The 25,839-nt window shown below is 32.3% G+C and overlaps 3 protein-coding genes and 2 long non-coding RNA genes across 9 annotated transcripts in view; 3 read left to right on the top strand and 2 right to left on the bottom strand.

The window, feature by feature from the left end:
* The window catches only part of Aldh-III (Aldehyde dehydrogenase type III), a 38,940-nt gene extending 30,041 nt beyond the window's left edge, over positions 1-8,899 (top strand). For 2 of the 4 annotated variants that reach the window (XM_090110660.1, XM_090110663.1), the window contains exons 7-11: positions 1,600-1,803; positions 2,840-2,955; positions 5,723-5,858; positions 6,295-6,445; positions 8,272-8,899. In XM_090110660.1, the coding sequence (XP_089966786.1) occupies positions 1,600-1,803; positions 2,840-2,955; positions 5,723-5,858; positions 6,295-6,445; positions 8,272-8,292 (628 nt within the window). In that variant the 3' untranslated portion in view covers positions 8,293-8,899. Of the gene's footprint in view, positions 1-1,599; positions 1,804-2,839; positions 2,956-3,932; positions 4,049-5,722; positions 5,859-6,294; positions 7,342-8,271 lie in introns of those variants that run through there. The other 2 variants (XM_090110661.1, XM_090110662.1) reach the window with 2 other exon arrangements.
* Positions 8,900-11,641: 2,742 nt separating this feature from the next.
* LOC149901627 (uncharacterized) lies at positions 11,642-12,929 on the bottom strand. Its single transcript, XR_016457633.1, has 2 exons — positions 12,726-12,929; positions 11,642-12,237 (listed from the first exon to the last, which is right to left on the bottom strand). It is a non-coding gene; the product is annotated as an uncharacterized LOC149901627 (long non-coding RNA).
* A 601-nt stretch (positions 12,930-13,530) lies between these two features.
* Positions 13,531-15,911, top strand: Rho1 (ras-like GTP-binding protein Rho1). Of its 2 annotated transcripts, none has more exons than XM_090111333.1 (2): positions 13,531-13,646; positions 13,854-15,911. In XM_090111333.1, exon 2 carries the CDS (start codon positions 13,859-13,861, stop codon positions 14,435-14,437), a length of 579 nt encoding a protein of 192 aa, XP_089967459.1. In that variant the 5' UTR covers positions 13,531-13,646; positions 13,854-13,858; the 3' UTR covers positions 14,438-15,911. The 2 variants fall into 2 exon arrangements, with proteins under 2 accessions (XP_089967459.1, XP_089967457.1); XM_090111331.1 differs by having other exon boundaries at positions 13,570-13,727.
* Positions 15,349-22,590, bottom strand: LOC149901629 (polynucleotide 5'-hydroxyl-kinase NOL9). The gene is made up of 5 exons (XM_090111330.1): positions 20,850-22,590; positions 20,332-20,548; positions 19,583-20,059; positions 16,049-16,215; positions 15,349-15,605 (listed from the first exon to the last, which is right to left on the bottom strand). Exons 1-5 carry the CDS (start codon positions 22,465-22,467, stop codon positions 15,349-15,351), a joined length of 2,736 nt encoding a protein of 911 aa, XP_089967456.1. The 5' UTR covers positions 22,468-22,590.
* A 95-nt stretch (positions 22,591-22,685) lies between these two features.
* Positions 22,686-23,774, top strand: LOC149901630 (uncharacterized). Its single transcript, XR_016457636.1, has 3 exons — positions 22,686-23,027; positions 23,327-23,501; positions 23,667-23,774. It is a non-coding gene; the product is annotated as an uncharacterized LOC149901630 (long non-coding RNA).
* The last annotated feature ends 2,065 nt before the right edge of the window (positions 23,775-25,839 follow it).

The following is a 25,839-nucleotide window of genomic DNA, read 5'->3' on the forward strand; positions in this document are numbered from 1 at the left end:
ACTTGCACGTTTCGTATCATGTGTTTTGGGCTAGATACCTACCTTATAAATAATCAGTATCAGTAGTAATTTACATTTTACACTTATACTTTCTTACTTACTTATAGCTATCTCAAGCCTAATAGAATTATTATAAGTGCAGATAAACAAATTAGCAAAATTATATAACACGTTTTAAATTGTATCAAATACCTGTTTGCATGACCTCGGTTTTGGTAAAATTAATGTTTGTTTTTATTTCTTGAACTTGAATTTAAACTAATACTAGCTTTCCGCCCGCGGTTTCGGCCGCTTTGTCTAGTACATAATAAATTATGTACTAAAACCTTCCTCTTGAATCACTCTATCTATAAAAAAAGTATCAAAATCCGTTGCGTAGTTTTAAAGATTTAAGCATACATAGGGACATAGGGACAGAGAATGCGACTTTGTTTTATGCTACGGCCACACTACCTTACCGTCTACCGGGCTGTTACCGCAATAATTATGGCATTAAATTACCGTCTAAATTACTGCATGAACTGGTGTGGTTACACTAGAGTTTACCCAGATATGCCGGTAATTATTGGCATTTACCGCAGCAAAAAATATAAGTTAATTAATATATAATATTATGGTTTCTGTAATAATTCATCAAGGATTCTTTTTTCTTTTTCAAATCATCTATTATATATATCATCTATTATACTATACTTGGAAATGATAAATTTTGTTTAATCCGACATAAAAATCGATGTGTAGTAGGTACACTGCGATTTTTATAGTTCTTCTGTCGGGTATCCCAAAGAGATGGTTCGGATTGGAATATAATTCCAAAAATTCGAGCGCCATCGAGCGCTTTTTCATTTGAATACTCCATGTCGATACGTGCGTCGCTGGTGAGCTCATATTGCACACTGGACAAACGGTAGTGTGGCCGCATACGCAATAATTACCGCGGTAATCTTCTTTGATGTGCGAAAGAATACCGCCGCCGGGGCTATTGCCTACCGCCATTTGTCATATTGATTGGCATTGTAGAATTATGGCCATAAGTCGTGGTTACACCTAGGTGTTGTTAAAGTTGTGGCAATAATTATTTGCATATCACGGTAGTGTGGCCGTAGTATGTAGTGATGGGTGTTTATAATATTATGTGATTATAAAATGTCTGTTGAAATACCTTTGATGAAAATTATAGTGATGCTATTTTCACTCTTATTACCGTGAAAAAATATTGAAAGAAATCGTTATATTTTATAGTAAATAATTTAAAATATAAGACATATACTGAGGTCAAAGTAGGTTACTAAATATTAAATTTAAAATATAGGAAATACCTTGTTAATGACCTTAACATTCATGTTCATAGTTTTATTTTTTATTCACGTTCGCATATAATTAAAATATCCAAGTAACTACTTATCTACATTATAATATTATGATGAAATATTATTTATAATATCTTGCCCTGCCTTCCAAATTATCCAGAATATTCCATAAAAATCAGTTCATTAAAACCTATAACGGATAACCAGAAATACATTATATCCCATAATAGCAACAATTATTTATTTGTTTTATTTATTTATTTAAACCAAAAACAATTTTCTTTTCCAGTCGTATCCAATCATTACTGGACGCCAGCAAAGACAAAGTGGCGATCGGTGGTAAAAGTGACCCACAGGAAAGATACGTATCACCCACAATACTCACTAATGTCTCCGCTAACGATAAAATCATGGAGGACGAAATATTTGGCCCTATCCTACCAATAGTGCCTATAGAAAACGCCTACGAAGCAATCAAATTCATAAACGCTAGGTAAGTCTATCTATAGTACATCTACAGAATTATTTATAGACTAGTCTTATCCCTAATCTATAATTGATATATAAATCGTATTATTAATTTCATTATCTGATTAAATAAATAAATCTGTAGATATTAAGGGCAAATTTCAATGTCATTTAGTCATACATTGGCCTAAAATATTGGCGCTTAACGGCTTCAGCATTGGGATTCATAACATTCGATAAACATTTTGAATTTACTGGGGTCATTATAATATAACACTATTTTGCATAGTCTAATAAAAAAAATCTAATAAGTAGATTATTTGGTATCAGTGTCCGTTTTGACGACATTTCACTTTTACAAGATTGTTTCAATCTTGTTACGGCACAAAATGTAAAGTCACTGCTTTTAATTTTGTGCTTTTGTTTTAATGGTATTAAAGGTATAGATTTTTTTAATTTATAGAATAATTCCCTCGTGGGTGGAAAATCTAATCTAATAATATTTTTTTTGATCTTCAATTTTTTCGACTTTGTGTTGTTCGTTTAAGGTAAAATTTGTTCAATGAAAAGATTTTATGAATATAAAATATTTTAATAAAACACTAGAAGATAAAATAATTTTCGGAGCAATTTCCTTTTTTTATTTAATTATGATTCATAAAATGTTTTCTCCACAACTAGATGGGAGAAATTGTTTTTTGGGGAAAGTTTTGTGTGATTTTTATCTAATATGTTATTTTATTGTTCAAAGTCGTGTGTTTTGTGTTAAGTTGAGGTAGCACCAATCATAATCGGTTAAACCTGTTTGGACTTCTAAAGTGTTTTATTTATTTTACAATGAAGTTTCAAACTCGTAGTATTTTCCAAGAATAATATCGTTTAATACATAATATAAATTACCGTTTTTTATCTCTACGCTTACGCCATCTAATACACAGTAGGTACCTAAATGTAATAAATAATGTTATTGTAATAGTAGATACTTACGTAATAAGCCTTTAGGAGTCCAAAGTTACCATCGCAAACATTCGTATCAAAACATGAACGGTGGATCATTTCAGGGAGCATCCATTAGTTTTATACCTGTTCAGCAAGCAAAAGAACATCCATAAACTGTTTACGGAGCAGACCCGTTCGGGCAGTCTCTGTGTGAACGATACGATCATGTTCTATGGCGGTAAGGACGGGGCGGGATTTGACGCGTGACGTCATAGAATTGGCGCCAAAGCTGTCTGTACTTTTTATGTCTTGTTTTTTTTTTTCACGTTCGAATTTCAAATTATGGAATGCCTATTCAGCCTGTGTTTTGTTTTTGTTCGAATTCAATTGTTTATGTAGACGTGATAACTATATAGGTAAATTTCACACCTATTGTCGAATTTGTATTAAAACATATGAGATAAACAGGACATTAAAGTACAGGCGGGTTTTATGATGTTGCGCAGCAATGGCTCGCTCGAAGGTGACAGGTTTCGGTGGAGGAATATGTAATGTGTATGTGTTAGTCATAATCACACTTATTAGCAACACAAATCACGTTTTAGAGGTCAAAGCCAGTCAAGATCATGTGCTTGTTTGTATCCATATTATGTTTTGATTGCATTGTGATGTGCTTGAAAGTAGGTTAATAGTTTTAATAATGTTGATAGAAGATGTAAAACCATTGAGATACACAGTATGCATGCACTGGTTTATAACGGATTTAAAATAAAATGATTCATGGTTGATAAAATAAAATTTGGAAATTCAATATTTCAGACTATAAATTAAATTTATTTAATCTCGTAGTTAAATTTTTATTTAATAGGCCTCGATAAAAATTAATGTATACAATTAATAATTGTAGATATTATGTTTAATGGATTTGACTCCAAATCGTGATTGGTTGTGCAATTGTTGCGGTAAAAATTGGTACTGGTGGCTTGTTCTTAATACGGTCATGGATGCTTTGGAAGGGAATTTTTTCTATATATTATATTGGTTGTTTATGTGTTTCTATTTCAAATTTGTAAATACTTATTTTCCATGCAAAATTTATAAACCTCTCTACCCTTTTCCAAATTTAAATTTCGAATTCTTCTTTAAAAATCGAATGCCCCTCTCTCTAGTCTATGATTATTAACGGTGGTGGTCTATGTTTGTTTATGGCTGTAGAGAAAAGCCGTTGGTGCTGTACCTATTCACGACGAATGACAACGTGCGAACGAGTTTTGTCGATAACACAACTAGCGGCGGAATGTGCATAAATGATACTATGATGCAAATGGGAGGTACGCACCTAATTGGTACCATAGACTAGCGTTTCCCAACCATAGAGTAAATTTTACAATTTAAAAATAAAGGCGTATATTTGAATTCAAAATTTGAATGGTAATTTTATTTGAAATGCTTATTGTTTGTAGACTACGAATAATAAACAAGAAAGGTTAATTATAAAATCAAATCACTGGTTCGACAATGAAATGACTTTGCGCTGATTAAAGTTATTGTAGTTATGTCTAAAATTGTAAATTTTCCACGTTTATCTTGAACCTTGAACTTGGTTAGAAGGTGTAAATTAATGCGTCTTAAATTCAGTTCAATGTATTGAATCTTTTTTTTTTTCTCACAAACAACCAGTTACCAGAACAAGGAAAATAAATGGGAAACGGTTATAACGTAATAAAAACCTCTTTCTTTAATAAACCTGATGATCAAATCTAAATTGATCGTTATAATTTGATTTATTTATTTATTAAAAAAAACTAAGTTATAACGTAGTAATTTAAATACATGCCTTTATAATTGATATTTTATATAAAACTTTGATGGTTGGGAAATAACCGTAAATTTTACGTTGTGAAAAATAATTGGCTTATAAAGATTTCAATAGATGTGCGTATGAAAAAAGCACAAAGCTCCCTTCTATATCACTATTAAAATAATGGTTTTAAACAAGCGATCTACAGTTAATTAATTAAATAAAGGTAATTACTTCTACTGTTTTAAAAGCAACCGCAAAGAAATAATATAATGAATGAAGTAAGTTTTAATGTGTATTCGTTGTATAATACTCAGGTAAAGTTAATATACGAGAAAGAATTAAATTATTAATTTTTCTGTCACTGCAATGTGTAATCTTCAAGCAACTCTATTAGTAACATGTATATAACGCTTGTACACTCTGTTGATAATCTTCTTCGGAATGCCTGTAGTACTACAAGTATTAAGTATATAGAATAGTTATAATTTTATTTTCCTACATATTTAAGGAGATGTTTCAATTGCAAATTATTGTTATTCTAAATTCCATAATTAACACTGAACTGTCAATGTGACATTTCACGCATATAAGTCATAAGTGTGAAATGTCACTTTTAAATAATTATATATTTAATTTTTCTACAAGCAAATAAAAAGATGAAGTTAATGTCTAATAATATATATTTTAATTCTGTCCATGATTTAAACTTACTATACTGAAGCATCTCCTCAAATATAGCTATTGGTAGTTGCTATACACTTCAAAGTATTTTATGCATGTGTACAAACTATTGTTAATGTTCCTATATATTAGATAATACTGCTTGTCAAGTGATATTGTTTTATTATGTTCTGGGTTCAATCCCCAGTCAAAACAATTATCTGTTCTGGTAAGGCAAATCAAGATGCTTCCCAAAGCAAAATATTATAAGTTTTACCAATTAATAATTAAGCATGAACACAGTCAAATTTTATGACTATTTTCTATGAAAATTGCAAGCTATTTTGCACACTTATGCTAGCTTTACCCAATTTACGAAAAACGTCCCATTTTTAATCCCAACACAATTTGAGCCATTAAACATTACTTTTATACATACGTACGTACGTATGTACGTCCACGAAATATGTCTAACTTCTGAGTCCACATACAATCCTTGACGACTAAAACTCACAAATATAACCAAAACTCACAAACACAGTTGACACGCTACCGTTCGGTGGTGTGGGTAACAGCGGCATGGGCGCATACCACGGCAAGGCGTCGTTCGATACATTCACACACAAGAAGAGCTGCCTAGTTAAGGACTTTGCGGCGATCGGGGAGAAACTGGCTTCGTGAGTATTTTGGTTAAGTGGGTTGGGTTTGTAAGTGGCAAAAGTTATAGTGCCGATAACTTGGAGTTATGGTTAAAAGTTAGGTTAGAATTCTAGATATTAATTGATAAAGTTTATTCTTTCATATTTCATAGAGGATGCTATAGCTCTACATGAGCAAAATCGGAGCAGTTTTAATTAGAAAACAATTCTATATACGATTGAGTATTATAGAGATAGCAGGGTCTGACAAAAAAATATGACAGCTGTAAGCTATATCCAGTCATAATATCCAAAATAAAGGATATTTCTATACTTTCCTCAGCATTGTCTTAATTTTTTCAAAATTCATCCAGTATCGCCGAAAGTGGTCGGATCTTTAATCAGACTTAACAATACAATGAATTTTTCTACAATTTTTTTTTTTTGTATTTCTAATATAATATTAAAATTCTAGCGGTCGCTACCCACCCTACACAGACGGGAAGCTAAACTTCATATCCACACTAATGCGCAAACGACACGGGCCATCGCTCAAGTTCCTACCGTACTTGGTCATGTTTGCGCTCGGAGCGGGAGTCGCGTACGGCATCACCGCGTGGCAGAAGGTAAAGAAATGAATGAATGTGTGTATTGTGAAGTGGGAGGTATTTTTATTTTCGAGATTATAAACATATAGTACATATTTAAAAAATGGTCTTAAAAGTATAAGAGAAACCTCCAACCTTAAAAAATCAGAAAAGTTGCTAAAAATGTATTCTAAACGTATAATAATTATTTGTAAAAAAAATAGAAAGCGGTTGAATAGATTGAGAATATGACCAGAAAGATTGAATAAAGAACGTAGAATGCATTTTAAAATCCAACCTATAATTTAGTGATACAACAAATAGTATTGAAAATTAATCTTTATATACATTTTATCGGGAAATGGTTTGCTTAGATTTTATTTCACAGTATTTATTTAAGACCACCGTTTAGGTAATATAAGAATTAAACATAGATTAATGACTCAGCAGTTTTCTGTATTTTCTGTTATAAACTATAATATATTATGTAAACTTAGTTTTTATAAATGAAACAAAAATATATTATAAGGTTAATCTTAAATCTATCCTTCGTACACTAAAAAGCATTTAATTTCACCAGTATATTCAATTTTATAATGAGTATACAATATATTATGTTCATAGTATATAATAGTATAATATATAATTCATTCTTAAGATCAAAAGCACAAATATATGTCCAAGACAGAAAAAAAAAATTCATCTTCTTCTATATTGTTGTGATAAGTAATTTTAAAAAAAATATACTTATTATAAAAATAAGAACTATTATTTTTTCTGTATTCATTGTTTAATATTATAGATATGAGCAGATACAATGTTTAGTTAGTTACATAAAAATATGTAATAACCGCTGTTAGAAGTACAAAAATGGAAATTGTCATTGCTTTATACTCATTTATCTTACATATTAAACATATTTATATTCTTCTAAATTGGTTTTATTACCTACTAACAACTCTTTAGTTCAATAATTTTAACAGGTTCAAAAGAAAGTTTATTTATTTTACAACTTGTCTGATCAATATAATATTTAATGGGCAATATTATGTATTACCTATATACAGTGTGGAAATTTTCGATGGGCCCTGGAGGGAAAGTACTTACAATACTGAAGATAGTGAATTTTGCTGAAAGGAAACATCGAAAATTTCCACACTGTATACATATTATGTTTTGATCACTTTGAAATATTCAAAGGGTGTGGTTTATTCATACATTACATGTACTTTTTCGAATGTATTTGCATTATTTAAGTAAATAAAAGGGCTTGTTGGTTGTTGGAATCACCCTATATTTAAATGAATAGGTAATTTTGTATAATTATTGAGATTAAAATATATATTTCTTTCTCGCTTTAGTACTGTTCCTTGAAATTTAAAATACATATGTAAATAACATTTGAAAAGGAAAAATATACATACAGTATAAAAATAGTAAAAATTTCGTATTCATATATTCTTCTTTATTATTTTCGTATCCATATGGATTTCTCAACATAGCAATCCTTATACTAAGAGCTAGCGCGCACGAGCAACTTTGTCTCCGCAACTATTGTGTCTCTCCCATCAATTTGTATGGGGAGTTGCGTCGCTACGTGCGCGTACTTTCATACTAGCCCATAGGTGGGAGAGACAAAATAGTTGCGGAGACTTTTGTCTCCGCAACTATTTTTAGTTGCGGAGACAAAGTTGCTCGTGCGCGCACTGTCTTAATGTAACACCCATAAATCATAATACATAGAATACATTAAGAATTAAGATAATTTAATTAATCACTGACCGTTTTTTATTAATTCTCGTAGCGCCTACCACTTTACTAAAACTATTTTTTCTATAATATTAATTGCTATTTCCTTTTTTCAGGCCGCAGCAGAAGATATGTGAATTAATTTGGCGATTTCTTCTTTAATTAAATAATGTGATATAAAATATTTCAAACTTTACCTTTAAGCACAATATTTGACTAATTTAAACAGCCGTCCAAAAATATTGTGGCCAAGGCTGACCTCACATAGCTTGCATTTATATTTTCATGTTTTATTTACAATTTTTCATATTAATACACTTTATTTTTAAATATAGTAGGTGGTTCGGGGACGATTGAATTATTTTAATATAGACTTGCCATTTCACTATGCTAAAATGTGATAAAATTTAAACAATTTTGTATTTAATTTTACGGTTGGTAACTTTATAATGGCTGCTCTTAAATCTTAATAAAAGAATAAGTAAGACTATCAATTAAAAAATATAATATCAATGAGAAATTATTAGAACATATTGTAGAAAACTAAATATGGAAGAAGTAATAATAAGGGAAATGCAATAATTAGTCTTTTTTCGTCTTTAACAAGGGCGATAACATTATTTTATAATTTAATAATTATATTCTGTAAGTACCTAAATTATGCAACTATAAAATTTTATATTTTGATCAATGTTATACTTAATCTATTTTTTTATTAAATAAATGTGGGAACAATTTATTGTTTTTGGTTGTTTTATTTCTTCTTTCTACGTTTTTATGTTTACTGCTCGCAAAAATAATATCCTATTTGGTTTTGAAACAGTTTTGAATGAATTCTTATTTCTTAGAAAAGAAATACAATGACGGACTCAAGGTATGGAAGTATGATCAACTGCCTGCTTCGTGTAATCGTGTTAAGTACTCATTACACTGATGCATGTCGTGCATATAATTATAATTTATGTTCAATAATACTTCAAAAACAAAATTATAACAGCAGTAAAGAACTAAATTACTGCCCTTACCTTACTTACCCTTGCTAATCACCACCAACATGTAGGTAACATAAAAATCTTTTAATAGGTATTTTTAAAATCACATCATAAAATGTACCTAACTAATCGTTCTTTTTAGTAACGACTTTTGCGCATGAACAACTATTTCCAAAACAAAAGTTTTATAAATTGTCAGGAAGCATTCAAAGATACCTAATGAGAACTTAGGTCATGGTCTACCATTTTACCAATTAAAATTGTCCAACGTCTAATAAAGTTGGAACCCATTGCTTAAGATACTTACACCTTACTTAAAAGTACATAATGTGGGACATCAAGAAGTGTGACATTGAAAATGCCCTACCACTACTGGTTGGTTAGCCAATAACCAAGTTTCTTTAAAGAACAAACAACACAATATCGGGAGGTGGTGGGTCGACTGATAATAAGCGATCACCAACGGGCAACGCCTTCTTTTGCAAGTCTTCTTATCCTTATTTTATATATTACTAGCTGTTCTGCCTTACTCTTATCACTTAGGGTTATGAAAAATAGATGTTGGCCGTTTCTCAGAGCTACCCAATACACACACACATCATACAATGTCATGAGAATCAGTCCAGCCGTTTTGGAGGAGTACGGTAACTAACATTGTGACAAGGGAATTTTATATATTAGAAGAAGATATCCTTATTTTCCATGGTATTCAACAGAAAATAGAGGAATTTATGCAAGGGTGTCAACAATGTAGAGGACTATTTTAAAATTATTACCTATATTATTTATAAAAGTTTTATATATAATGCACCCAGACTTGTTAGTGGTAGTAGGTATATGAAGTGTACAAACATTTGTTACACGTTTTAGGTATGCATAATCAGGATTCAGGAGGTTGAAACATGGTTGAAATTTATGTGTTGAACCAGCGCGGCGAGTGCAGAGATAATCTATAAATGAATTCGAGATTCTTTTACATAATTTTTAAATATTGTGTCCTCGTTAACTCAAAATCAAGATACAATAAGGATATATAGATACTTATCCTTCGAGCAAGTATTAGTTTTCAAGGAAACAGGGTGAATGATAAAAGAAAATTCGTATTAGAATGTATAATTCGATTATTTGTTAAATGTTATCCAACTCCTACTAAAAAAGTATGTATTGGTTAATTAATATAAAAGTATAGGTACTAAATTTAAATAAATTAAGTTGTTATGAACTAAATGCGAAATTACACAAGCCTCAATGTGTTTCGAATTATGTTGTACTTCATATGAGCCAACCACAGGAGCCAACAAAACGAGTGACAGAATTCAAAATTAGGTTTTCCAGGGTTTTCCTATCATCTATTGCTGTCGCGCTATGCCTCAAGCCTCCCCCGTAGAGCGCGACAGGGACAACTGCAGCTCGGGCCGATAATACCTAGGAAAATTACGCAAATTCGACGTTCCGTAGTCCCCTGTTTCCTCTCCCAATACTGGACCGATTTAATTACTTAATACTTTCCCTTTCTGGGCTAAGTATTTCTGCGATTCACCATTCAAATTACTATGGGACAATAATTAAATCATACTATGAATAAAAATTTAATTACAAAAACAATAGTTATTATATTTTGTTGACAGCTAGAGAATAATTATTAAAGAAATGTGTACTGATAAAAATAAGAACTCATGTAGGTATTATAAAAATCAAGTTGGCTCACGGGAACACAAAATCCTTGTATCTAGGTTGTTATTTACATTTACTCAGAGCCATGGAACTATATATACTACGTATGGAACCCACACTCCCTAAGAAAAAGTAAAGTCAAAAAATTTGACCTTGAATCTTATCGTTTCCCCTCCGTCTCTTTCTAGTTACGGTGAGTCATGGAAATATATATAGTATGTCTATATTTCCGTGGGGTGAGTATAAATGTAAAAAATTCAGGATATTAAGGAAAAAAATAACGGATACATCAATTTTATTCGTATTAAAATTTTACTATAATACTAGATTTTGCCCGCGACTTCGTCCTCGTTGAAGTCATAAAACATAAAATCCCATTTATCCCGTGGGGATTTCGGAATAGCCTTTCTAAGTGCACCTTTAGGATACTCTAGATATACAGAGTGTGCCAAATTTCATGTCTTTAGGTCCAGTGATTTTAGGCTGTGCGTTGTCTGTCAGTCACTAAGTAACGGGAGAGTTTTATATTTATTGATTGATTGATGGTTGATGATTTACGGCGGAAATAAATTACGTAATTGCATTTATTATTCTAATATAGTTACTGTAGAGTTTTTGCAAATAGATAAAAAATAGATGTTCAAGTATTTAACATTGGAAAATTGTAATGTTCCTTTCAGCGTTTTTTCATGTTTGCGTCTTCCGCTATCTGTAATGCATCTTCAGAACACAGGACCGCTATAAATTATGACAACATTTTGCTGTATAATTTGGCGTTACGTCCAGTCATTTGAGGAATTAATGAAGTAAAATATCAATGTGTTTTTATAATATTTATTTATCATTACAATGCCAACTGCCTTTACAAATTTGCAAATTATAAGATAATAACAATAAAAAGTAACGAAATCGGTTCACTGAAAATATTTTTATCATTCCATACCCTTAAGTATTTAAATAGTTTTAAGAGTACTTGAAATATGAGATCGTGGTCTAGCGCTTCCCTATCATACAATAAAAAACAAAATATATATATTCAGGGTGTAATCGTTAAGTGTGCACAGGTGATTATTCCGTAACTATTGCAGGTATCAAAAAACTTTAAACTGATATCGATATGATACTGATATGATACTTTACCTAATGAGTAAAATAACAATAATAACTTTTTTAAATATAACAAGAAACATCTAAAAATGTAAATTTAAACCCTCCCATACATTTTATTTCCCGTAACGTATATATTACGTTCCCACTGCTGGGACCTGGCCTCCTATGAGGTTACAGCCACATCCACCACACTGGCCAAGTGCGGGTTTAAAATGAATGTTGCATATCTTCACTTTTTCAAGACAGGATATTTTTAATTCTACTATATTTAGCCATGTATTACGTTCCGCTAGATTGGACGGAAACCTGTAAAGAGAAAAGAAGATTATTTGCAAAATATAAAAAAAAATGTCATTTAGATACAGATAACACAAAATTTGTGCTGTTGTCTTGTGCTTCTATTTCAGTAGGTACCATATATGTATGTACTTTGAGTTTTTGATTTTACAATATATCATTATATAAAAGTAGTAAACAACATTTTTATACCATTAACTTTCACGCCAATTGAACTAACTCAAGTGGAGAAAGACTTCTCCTCATATAAAATACCATACCGAAATATATGTACACAATTTTATAAAGTATGGACACCCTAGTCTAATATTTATTACAATCATGAAACATTGAATAATAAGCAAATAACGATGTTAAATGGAAAAAACCTAATCAAAATTAACATTATAATCACAACTTCGATCTATTATTCCAGATTTAACAACAATTAAAGTAGAAATATTACTAAACTACAATTTTACATGAAGCGTAGTTTATGCATGGTTTTTTGTACTTACGAATGAAATATAATATCACATCCTGGATGCCATTCACTTTTGCAACCGCGCACAATATATTTACAACCATTTCTATTAATTTTGGCTCAGAATAATTCCAAAATACAAGAACAAACTCACGAAATGAACATAAACATCCGCCATTTTGCAGTAAACATTATTTGACACCTAGAATTGGGGCTGCCGCGCAACGTTTTTCATAACATAATTCAAAATATGGGAAAAAAATTATGAGCGTGTTCGATAAGCAGTCCATTTTAAAAGTTGTAAACCTTTGTTATTTCAATGGAAAAGCAAACCTGCATGAATCTCGTTTAAATTTCATTTTTTTAGCGGATTTTATTAATGATTTTTGTCATATAGACTATTATTACTGACAGTCGATTTTTTAATGCACGTCAATAGGGGAAAAATTTACAATCACGCTGGCTACCCTATGGGGTAAACAGGGGTTACTTGCGGTCATTCTATCAGTTTTTTATTTATTCTTAGGAGTTTGGGTTCCAGTATGACTATAGTTCCATGCTCAGAGCATAGGTTTATTCCTCTGAGTACATTTAAGTGTCAGTCATAAAAAAAATGTATTTGTCTATGAGTGATGACATATTTTTTTAACTTGCAATAAATTTTGGATAACAAATGAATATAATATTTTGATATCAATGTACTGATTCTTATTTTTAATGATAAATTTTTGCTTACTTTACCATTAATAATGTAATTTTAAATTTATTTTTAATATAACACACAAAACTGTTATGTAATATTTAATTTTAAACTTCCACGACATCGGTCTCTAACTCAGTTTTTTTCTATAGTAACACTGACTTACGAATGAAACGAAAGTGCTTGTGATGAGCAAAGACGATTAAAAAAGTGTCGATAGGTCAATATTCTGCAGAAATTAGCCAGAATCTTCAGGTATCTACAAAATATACTAAATAATAACCCTCGTATGTGAGGGTACTATGTGGTGGTGCTGTTCTTCTTCCGCTAGTTCAGGTGCTTATTCACATTTGAGGGCTTGTCTGACTACTCCCTTCCCATATTCCTATACGGCGGCCATATTTATAAGTCATGAAAGGCGTTGACGCTCATAGTAATTATTTGCGTTTCATTCTTTTTCAGGACCGATGGCTGCGATACGTAAAAAATTAGTGATTGTTGGTGATGGTGCGTGCGGTAAAACATGCCTGTTGATCGTGTTTAGCAAAGATCAGTTCCCGGAAGTGTATGTGCCGACAGTATTTGAGAATTACGTTGCCGACATAGAGGTTGATGGAAAACAAGTGGAGCTCGCGCTATGGGATACGGCCGGTCAGGAGGATTACGACCGGCTGCGGCCCCTGTCATATCCGGACACCGACGTGATCCTCATGTGCTTCTCGGTGGACTCGCCAGATTCGCTCGAGAACATACCAGAGAAGTGGACACCGGAGGTGAAGCACTTTTGCCCCAATGTGCCCATCATTCTCGTCGGAAACAAAAAGGATTTGCGCAACGACCCGGCCACGATTAACGAGCTCCGCAAGATGAAGCAGGAACCGGTGAAGCCCCAGGAAGGCCGCGCCATGGCGGAGAAGATAAACGCATTCGCATACTTGGAGTGCTCCGCGAAGAGCAAGGAGGGCGTGCGCGAGGTGTTCGAGACGGCGACCCGCGCCGCGTTACAAGTTAAGAAGAAGAAGAAGACAAAGTGTTCTCTGCTGTAAATGTGCTGTTGTCGCAAGAACTCTGATTATGAATTGTTCGCATACTGCCTGAAAACTTAAGTTTGAAACGACTCGAACTCTGCAGCAGTCGCGACGTCGGCCACACAGTGCTTCCTTCTGATACTGAAAGCTGACGCGATGTCGCGGCCCGCGTAGCACGCACACCCACTCAGTATTTGTGTGGCTATCCTTTCACAATCGGTACTTGTATATTTTATAGATTATCTATAAATAATAAGCGTAATTGCCTTAACAGAGTAGTCGGGGGCGAGGGTGGGCCCTCGTTCGTTGGGCTCACAAGAATTTCGTGCTATACTATCATGTTATATAATCAAGTAGCATTTCTTCAATTTATAGATTTATTCCTCGACCGGTGTCGTCTCAGCGAGACTTATTGTTTAGTTTGGTATTTTGTATTTTAATTTTTCAATAAAATAGTGTATAAATTATGTAGGATGTTTATTTGACATGGAGCGCAAGCCCCTCTGACTCAGCCGAGTGCCTGTCAGCTAGACGCATCTCAGAGATGTTCCATTCTATTCTGATCATTTAGGGCAGTCATTTTGTAATCTATTTTTTGTGTGAAATTTTAACTTCAGTATGGTATTGCATGCTAATATAATTTATTAATAATTATGTGAACCCCATGTTTTAACTATTCTTTCTAGACTTTTTGACTTTTATAAAATTTAATACAGCATTTATAAATCAAAGGTTTAGGATGGGGGAGAATATTTAAGTTAAAATTCAATCGTCTATGTTATGTTTTATTAGTATTGTAAGTACAAAATTATCTTTCAAATATACATGAATTAACATAATTAGACTTCCTTTTATAATTTAAGAATGTCTTGGATTTATTCCAATTACAAATTTATTAACTAAACAACCGAGCTTTCAATTTAATTGGTTTATGAATTCCTTGTCATTTTTAATAGTTGTAAAGGATTAAATCTCCTTCTGGGAGGAGTCATAAATTCCATCTGTTGCTGCTGTGCGTTCATTCTGTAAGGAACCTCTGTGCCCTTGGGAAGGTGTGCTTCTTGGCCCTTCAGGTCGGGAACCCAGTCTGCATACAGTAATGTGTTGATATCGCACAGCTTGCTAGCAGGCAAGGGAGTGATAACATACAGAACCTCCTTTTCCCAATCAATTCCTCGTATGAGACCTGCAATACGACATATATTTGTATTGCAAACATTTGCACTATCAGATAATCAAGTTGTATATTATAGTACTTATATTGATAACACAAATATGATATTAATGATGTACTTTGTTCGAGTTACATCATCATTGAGTCATTTAGGTATTACTTGAAGGATGAATTAACTAAAAATTATTATAGTTTATGTAAATGTTTCTATTGTCTTAAGCATTTTATATGTATTAGAGCAGCAGTAAAGTTTACTAACTTTAAGGTTAAAATTTTTCTTGATATATTAAAATAAAATTATATTCTTAAAAATCTTAATTATTTGAATGTTTTGTTGACATTTTTATTTGGTTATTGACATTAAAACATGGAATATAAACCTATGTTAAATATCAGTGTACAAAAACCATATTCTCGTTGATAGCAAAGGCTTATAGTTAGTAAATGGTTATTACCATGTCCATGGCACAGCAGTGGTTGGTCCGCCAATGTAAACACTCTTTCTTTGCATTGTGTTCTTGGGTTGTGTTGACACAGCCCCACTACTTTGCCATTGATGACTTTTGTAATACTATCTTTGAATGGTATATTCACAGCTACGCACAAATCCTTCAAACGTACCCTGTAACAAGCAATTATTGTTATGGTACATTTAGGTAATACATTTATTATGTTTATGTACTGTAAACTGACCTAATTTCGATTATAAATAACATTTACATATGTTTTCATATAAAAGTTTTGAAGTACATATTATAATGTAAAGTTTTGAGTGTAATAAAAATGTTCTTATGAGAAAAACAAAAAGCTAAGCAAACAAAACGTTATCAGCTGATGCTGTGTGCGGTCGCGAGGTATATGTGTCATAGTTCCAGGAGCTGAATTATTATCTATTACTCATTTTCTATTACATTGATAGCAATTATTATTTCTGAATGAATAATTTTAAATAATTTGTCAGTTTGTAAGTCACATTCAAGATCTAGACATGCAACTGGAGTTTGTTAATTTATCTACCTATTCAAAATTTTACATAACGGCTAAACCGATTTTGAACAACAGCGGTGAAATGACCGTTAAAAAACAGTCGGTATTACAAGCAAAAGATTATGGGTTCGCTTCCCGATGGTATTTATGTTAAGAAAATATTTTAAAGTTGAATCCATTGAGTGTTTCATAGTACATAGATCGCGTATAGTTTTACCTATGGGCTATGCCCTACTTGGATAAGTACCTACGCGTAAGTTTGCGCCTTATTTATTTCAGATTAAAATAGATTCATACTGCATCAAAGGTGTAGCTGTTACTTGCTAGATTGGTTGAATAAATCTTCAATTTTATTCCTATTAGTAACTTCCTAAGAAACCTTTGGCTTCAAATTGTTTGCGTGACATCATTGGGTGACGCTGGCGATGCGTCATGAATTATAAAAGACATGACGAGGTGCAAGCTTGGCCCGAACTGGTTTTAGCAAAACCACAATGCGCTGGGCAGGAATCGTTAAGGGTAAAAGCACATAGTTATGGTTAGAAGCTTTTGGCAAACGTGCCAATAAGTTTTAGCTTCGATACTAACTATATGGTTGAAATTTCGTTGAATATGAGTAAATTTAATACATACATATATGATATATTATTATAATGTACGGCTATGCCTTGTTTGCAATTAGACAGATAGGTACATTTAAATTTTTAACAAGCACTTGAAGGACTTACGTTCTTAATTATTCGAGGAATATCATTACCTAGTCCTTAGAGCCTAGACAAACTAACATCTACCAAAACGGCTGTACCGATTTTGATAACATTTACGTTTCCTTTTATTAGTTGAATCTTGATAATGAAAATTTATTTTAAAATATGAATCCTGGCAAATGTGACTTCACCCTAACATCTAACAGCATAACATTAGGCTTCGCCCTATACCGAAAGTGACGTCATCACTTCTTACCTTCATAAATTATCAAGTTTAGGGTTCCTTTTTGAATGCTTTAATTTAATCATAATACACAATACACACACAGAAATTATTAGTGTGGTTACACAATACTAACAGATGAAAGTTAACCGCCGAAAATAAACGATTACAGATAAATAACAGAATGCTAAAGGGAAATACTGTTGGACATAAAAAAAAATAAACTTTAAATGACTGACTGAATCTGAATCTATTGAATTAACTAGGTAAGTATTATGAATAGGTTCCCGAGTATTGAAATAACAATTATATCGTTCATTAGAAACATCAAACATAATCCGATAGGAAAAAGATAAAATAGACCTCCCGTGTTTAGAACTTTAAAAAATATATCATTAAGTAGGTAGGTAAGTATGTATTTCAAACCCTTTTATCGACCATGTCTGACCAAGTAGGTCAGCAACACAAACCGTACCCATTACTCTATGTAAGTAATAAAGGGACTTTTTAATAAATAGTTACAGCAAACAGACACGCTTCCATCTACGTAATTGGTTTTAATTCCCACTAGATCATTGAATCCAAACATTCCCATGTTAACCGTGGCTCTAATGCCCCAGCCACACGACTCGACGAGTGGTATGGGAAGTGACGAGGGAAATAGGCAGGGACGTAGTGTGGCCACGTTACTCGTCATGCCACTCGTCGTGCTCATCGTCCTGCTCACTGCTGTCGGCTTTTGCGCGCGAGTCAAAGGACCGGCAATACGAGTGCGAATTAGGGATGGGCGTCATGGAATCAACGGACTAGTTAAATTAACCGTCTATATGTACACTCAACGATTCGACTAGTCCATCGCTCACCAATGCACTAGTTGAATTCAACGGCTAAACAGTCTTATTGATAAGAATAAATTCTTTTCTTTGAAGTTTTAAAAAAAAAATATTTTTGGTTTACAAGACCAATGTTTTGAATTTAAACTATAAAAACAAACGATAATAAGTTTTTTAGTAATACTTTTTTTAGGGAGTATAATTTTTGTAAGAAAGCATAAATATTTATTAATTGTTTTATTGAGATTAGAATTTATTGTTTTAAGAATTTATTTAATAATAGTTATTTATTTTACACATGAACTAGTCGAAGATTTTAACTAGTTGAATGACTAGTTGATGAACGACATTTAACTATCTAGTCTCGTTGATGAAAAATACGTCGACGACCCATCCCTAGTGAAGAGCGTCGCGATTAATCGCGCGAGTAGAGCAGTGTGTGGCCGGACGGCAATATCGAGGCGAGCGGCAGCGCGATGAGCAGGACGAGGAGCAGCACGAGTAGCAGGACGAGTAGCATAGTGTGGCTGGGGTATAATAATTAATTAAGCTGTCGTCGTCAACCGCTTATCTTTGGTACATCATATTTTTAGATGCTATAAAGTTAGTTACGATGATAAAAACTATGCTGATAAAATTATGATTAGAATTCATAGTGAAGGTATAAGAAGTTGTTTATTAGTGCTTATAATATCATGTATTTAATTCTAGCTTACAAATTGAAGCGAGTTTTTTGTTTCTGAACGTTTCATTTTTCAGTTTTATCATACACATCACAATATAATAAATAAATGTACAAGTAAAATAAAATTTAAAATAGGTCAAGCATTTTTTTAATTAAATCGTAACAAGCTCAGGATACTGCTAATAAAAAAAAAGATAACTAACATTGAGCTACAGTTCAATGCTTATTTTCAAATAATTCACATTCTATCGATTCAAATTTCGAACGAGATTCGTTCCATAGAAAACACGATAAAAAAATGGAGACAAATCAAGGAAAACTATAAAAATTTATAGTTCTATAGAGACTATTTTAGTATGTTTTAAAACTTATAAGATATGTTGTACATGCTTCAGAATGGCAATATGAAAGTCAGGTAAATACCTACCAGTCTGTATAATTGTAAGTAGAAGTTTGGCGCGACTAGTAAATGGCCGTTGCCGTTTTAAATTACCTTTTATGGCAATTCATATAGGTATTATAGAATTCTTGCAAAAAAAAAATTAGATACTTACTCATAAGGTACAATATCTAGCAACCATCCTTCGGGTTTTATATTCGCTGCTAATTGTCCAAAATACGCCAAGAAACTTAAATATCTTTCATCTCTTGGAGCCAAAGATCGACTCGTCGTAATGGTCTCCGCAACGGGCGCCAGAATGAACGAATACTCCAAATCGGGACACAATATATCCCTAAATAATTTATTGTATCTAAACTGTCTATATAAATCTAATACATTTTGTGGGCTGAGATGAGAAGTGAATCTTTTCTTTGGGTTATTTGAATCATACTGCAGTACGAAATTAGGTTGAGTTAACATTATTATCAATGTAATTACTTCAAGACCTAGAGCATTTGTCATTCCCATGGTATTTATAATCCAGGGCAGATGGCTATAGTTCTCTGTGCTGTACGCAATTATAGATTTAACTGCGTTTATGTAACGAGTTATGTTATCCATAGTGCTTATTATACCAATGTTGAGTGCTCTGTAACAGAAACAAATTTTATTATAAAATCGTTGAATACAAAGAAAAGCACCAACAGGTCACTGGCAATACAATTTATATACATATTACATTACTATCATTATGTAGCTTTATAAGTTAGAATAATAATTATAATATAAACATTGATAGACTATGTGGTCTGTATTTCTTGCACAAAATTTTATGCTGCAGTGTATCTTTAAACATTACATTAAACATATCTGTTTCATAATATTCTATAGGCAAAAATAATGCTTAAAAAACCAACTTACCTTTTAGGTGCCCTCAAATGTGTAAAACTTGGACCAAAGATTGGGGAATCAACAACAGTAGCGGATACATGGCCAGCCACAGTGAATTCACTCTGTCCTGGATCCAAATCTATGACCAGCACTGAGGTCTTCTGCAAAAGTTTGTTCACATAGTATCTAAGAAAGGTTGATTTGCCGCTACCCTTGCCTCCACATGCCAGCCCTTTGAAAGGTACCCCTGAAATGAAAAAATAAAATAAAATTAGAAAACAAATAATTATCAAAATTAATGTCTTAAAGGCATAACATATAAACATACTCTATATTATAATGTAATTTAATAAAGAGAGATTCTATTGTATTGACTCTCAAAATGTAATAGGAATTAGGTGGCGAATCAGAACAATCACAGAGAAGTCTTGTAATCAATTCAGTATGATAGATCTGTTGCAAACACATAATGTGTAATCATTTGATCATGATTCATGATTGGTTATTGTTTTAATTACATATTATATAAAATACTTTTAAATACTCACTTGGAACAATCTCCATAACGGATTTCCATCCAGGATTCTCCTCCAAACATTTTGGTGGTTTCTTAGAATATAAACTGCAGCCTAAGACATTTGATGCCTGTTCTAAACTCAGATCTTTGTTTGCATATCGAAACAAATGTACATTTGTAAAGTTGTTAGCAACAAACTCCATGGTTGGACTTTCAAATGGCTTTAAAAGCAATACTGCATCATATCCACTTATATTTGCAGTAACTTCTCTAGCTTCTGCTAGAGACAGTCCCACTGTTTTCAACTTATTAAGTAAGTTACTATGGTCATTGGTATTTTCAACTGTCCTAAAGCACTGTGCATATGAATATACAGGCGCAATAATAGGACATTCTTCATCTTTTAATGTATAACCACCAACTTCAATATGACCATCGAGAGCTTGAGCAAGGAGTTTACCGTGAAAATATAATTCAGCAGGGTGCTTTAACACAATAATACAATTGTTCCTCACATAATATATTGTAAAATTAGTAGTTTCATCAGTGTCTGACATTACTTCTTCATGTCCATCTACAGAACTGCTTGGTGATATGTCTCGCTTATGAAACACTCTCTTTTTACTTGGTTCAGTTCTTTTTTGTTCATCTGTATCACTTACATCATTAAAACTAATATCCTGTATGATTGTGCTGGACTCATTTTCCATAGTTATATTAGCTCTTGTACATACTTCTGTAAAGAAACTGGAATCATCTGTATATAATGTTGAAGTATCATGTACAGAGGGTAATATTCTTACAGTAGAATGTTTGTAATCACCCAATATCTCGTCAAACCTTTGTGGTTGTACATCAGTTGCCGTAATAGATACATATGGTGGTGATGGACAAGCCTGCATATTTATTTTACTTTTATTCCCAATATCATCCCTCTTCGTCTTTGCTTTGCACTTCTTTTTTTCTTTTGAAGGTGATTCCAAATTACTTTCATTATCAACAATAGGCAGTTTCCTTTTTCCTTTACTTAAACTTTTGCTTTGTAATTTTTCAAGTATTTGCAAGGCTAATTTACCATCTGGGTCAAATTTAGATGGACTGGAATCAGACGAAGAACCAGTGGAAGAAAGTGAAGCCATATCATGCAGTGTGTTTTTTAAATCGTCCAATGATTGCATATTTTCATTATAAGAATATGAACTAGTACCATTAGATTCTGAAGAGTCAGATACATCACTTAAATAATATTTTTCGTCAGCTGAAGAATCACTTGCCAAATCATTTATCGTATCATTTGGAGACTCTGATTTCTCAATATAATTTTTTGAAAATGAATCCATTATATGGCTATGTTCATGTAAATTGGATTTTTTCTCATTACCGCTACTATCGCTTATTGTTTCAATTGGTTCTCTCACATTTGTATCTTCTTCGTTGGTAGATCCTGTCAAGTTAAGATCAGAGAAACCACTTACAGAAGTAGAATCATCAAAGTCTATTTTTACATTTTCAGCCTCTTTAATTATTCCTGTATTGCTTGTTTTATATCCTTGTAACATTAATTTTAACTGCTTTTTCATAGTTTGTTCCTCTTTACTGTGTTTATCATCACGATTTCTAACAACATGTGCTTTTTCAAAAAAATCCATTCTGTTTAAAGAAAACAATTAAAATGTTAAGAACAGTTTTTGCAGGTTGTAGCAGATATCATCTACGACAAGTCTTAAAAAAATGTTTCGTTAATAATTGGGCTGTTTCTTTAATAATAAAGTTTTAAGTGGTTTTAAGATTCGTAGCATGAAGCTGATACAAGTTACAACGTTATCAGACCACCGCCACAGATAACAGCTCTATGCGTAGAGTGAGAATGAACCATAGAGGAGGCACTAAAATGACAAGTAATGCGTGAGAGAAATACACTTATGACTATAAAGCTAAGAGCAAGCGAGACAGAAACATTGTTTTTTGTTTCTCTCATGTTATGCGATTTCTTTTGTTGGGGACAAAGGCAGTTTGTCCCAAACAAGCGGCTACAGTCCATTGTTTTGCTAGTTTTCTGTTTTTTCTCGCTGTTAAGTGACTTCAAAGTTTAATAAACGTTGACAGTGATCTGTTTTAATCCGACTTTAAGTGAAAATATGGTGCGTTGTAGTGTGATTGGTTGTAAAAATCGGCCGGAACGAAGATTACCAAATATTACCTTTCACACGTAAGTAAACTTATTTGAAGTATATTGTTTTATAGAACTGGATATAGTTGATACATTTTCATTAACTCTAATGTGAAATTATCTACAAATATATAATATTTTCATCGAAATAGACGTAAACATTTTTTTGTGTTATCCGACTAAATTACGAAGTGTTCTTGTTGTTCAGGACGCCATTTGTTTTTACGTAGTTTCAAATTTATGGTATAATCATGTGATTAACATTAGGGATACCAGTACAGGGTAAAATTTTCCCCAAAATCGTGAAATGTTTTTTTAATATTAAATATGTTTTTTAGGTTTCCAAAAGAAACAAGTACATTAAACAGATGGATTCGAGCTACCGGAAGGAAGAACTGGTTACCAGGAAAAAGTCACAGAATATGTTCTATACATTTTGAGTCGCGTTATTTTCGAAAAACGAAAAAAAAAACCTATTTGATGCCCAATGCAATTCCAACACTTTTTACAACAGTGAGTAATTTTTGTGATGCATTTAGTTTGGATTTAAATGTTGTAGTTTAAATATTCATAGACCGATTTTGTTGCTACGTCTACATAATAAACAAAACAAGTTATTAATTTATTTTTATAGGGGTATATTTTCTATTTATACTAAATCAAATTTTATTTTTTTAGGATATTATTGTTGAGCGACTGAGTACTGCCCAACAATCAAAAGTCCATGGACCAGGTCTTCAGGTAAATTAATAATTTCATTGCACTTTCCCACGAGCAACAACACTGCACTATTTTAGAACTGCACGACATACCGTGGAGAGGAAGTTTATGAGGTGTTGTTGTGTATGTACACGGCTCATACAAACCACAGAAAGAATTAAACTAATAGATGAAACTGATGATTCTGAGATACGTGACATTGATTTTATCCGCACTATGGATGACCACGACTATTTAAGTGATCCTAGTAAACTGACCGAATTTTCGAAACAAATTATTATTTATATCGCAGGGTTTGTTGTAAGTCAACTGAAAAAAGAACTTAAGTGTCCTGATTGTACGTCAGTTTTGACTGCGGATAAATTTAAAAGTTTCTTGTATAAAAAAGACAAGGGGGGACTGCAATATCCTAGTAAAGATGTAGTTGCCATTTGTACATTTAGTGAGAAAATTTTCCGTCAAAATAGAGATATGAGTAAGAAAAATTATTTTCATACTATTTCTCAAGAATGTCTCAAAAGATGCCTTAATGAAAATCTTTTTTCAAGAATAAGTGATCATTTTAAAAATCAATTATTTTTAGACTGTCACTATTCACTTTTAATTAAATCCATCTGCGGAAAATATATAAAAGTTAGGATGCACTATGCAACAAAAAAAATGTCTGAGGTGGATGACAAGGTACGCAACTTTTATAACAAGTTAATTTTATTTAAAGGTCAATAATTTTGAAGGTCAAGGATTCAACACCATCCTTAACTCTTAATTATAAGATTTTTTTTATGTTTGTATTAGTCATCACTACATAGTATAAAACAAAGTCGCTTTCTCTGTCCCTATGTCCCTTTGTACGCTTAAATCTTTGAAACTACGCAACGGATTTTGATGCGGTTTTTTTTAATAGATAGAGTAATTCAAGAGGAAGGTTTATATGTATAATAACACCCATTAAATAGTGGAGAAGTAGTGTTATTTTTGAGGTTTCTAATGTGATGTCGTAAAAATTTACATTTTTTCCGCTTACATTGCAAACGCTGGCTGAACCCTACGAGTTTTATCAAAATAATGTACTAAGTATTATACACATTGAAAAGGTCTACAGAAAAGTCCGCGATGGTATATGTCTATCTCTTATGGATAACCCACAATAACTTTTTTTGTCATTTACTTTTTACGACAAATAATGGCTAATTTTCGAAGCGATTTTAACCAATACAGCATTAATACTTAACCAATTAAATACCTTGAATACATTGTTCATTTGATATAGATATACAAGGTGAAAGGTAAGACATTTGAAAAATTTAGACAGGAGCTTCTACTCATGAAACTGAACAACTTTTGTTCTACAACTTTGCTGAATTCGTAAAAAAAAATTGGACTTTGTAAGGAAACTTCGCTAATCAGCTGACAGATTTCCATACAAAGTCCAATTTTTTTTCTATATAATATAAATAGATATTATAATTATATATAATAATTATATAATAAGATATAATATAAAGTACCTAATGTCCGATTTATTCCAGATATTGATGCATGCCAAAAAGGAGGACTAGGCCTACTGGGGATACCTCTTTAAAAAAAACGCACCTAAGGTTCTTACCTCACAGGTGGTGTGGAAAAAGAACCAATACAATACAACAGTGAATATATATATATATACTAGCGGTCCGCCCCGGCTTCGCCCGTGGTACATATTTCGCAATAAAAGGTTGTGCCAAATTTCATCAAAATCGGCCCAGTAGTTTATGCGTGAAAACCATACATACATACATACATACAAACCTTTCCTCTTTATAATATTAGTATAGATTTAAAAATTGCGGGACGTAGCGTTTGCGGCGGTACCGGCCAGCCGCCCGGCTATATATATTTTTATACCCGTGCGAAGCCGGAGCGGGCCGCTATGTTTTTATATACAACGTTCATAATTTTTCTGTAGTGTATTTACTATTTAGTATCAGCATTGCACCCGTGCGAAGCCGGGGCGGGTCGCTAGTTAAGTTAATAAATAACAAAATCTTTTCAAATCTGTCTTTTTCTTCATAAACCTATCTTACAAAAAAATACCCAAACATTTATAGATATTTTGCCAGTTTTTCGGATAAAAAGTTTTTGTAATAGTTGG

Source organism: Colias eurytheme, chromosome 16 (genome assembly GCF_061535395.1).
Source record: "Colias eurytheme isolate Ceu_HAF_F1 chromosome 16, ilColEury1 Martin Lab GWU primary, whole genome shotgun sequence".
In the NCBI taxonomy this organism is placed as follows: Eukaryota; Metazoa; Arthropoda; class Insecta; order Lepidoptera; family Pieridae; genus Colias; species Colias eurytheme.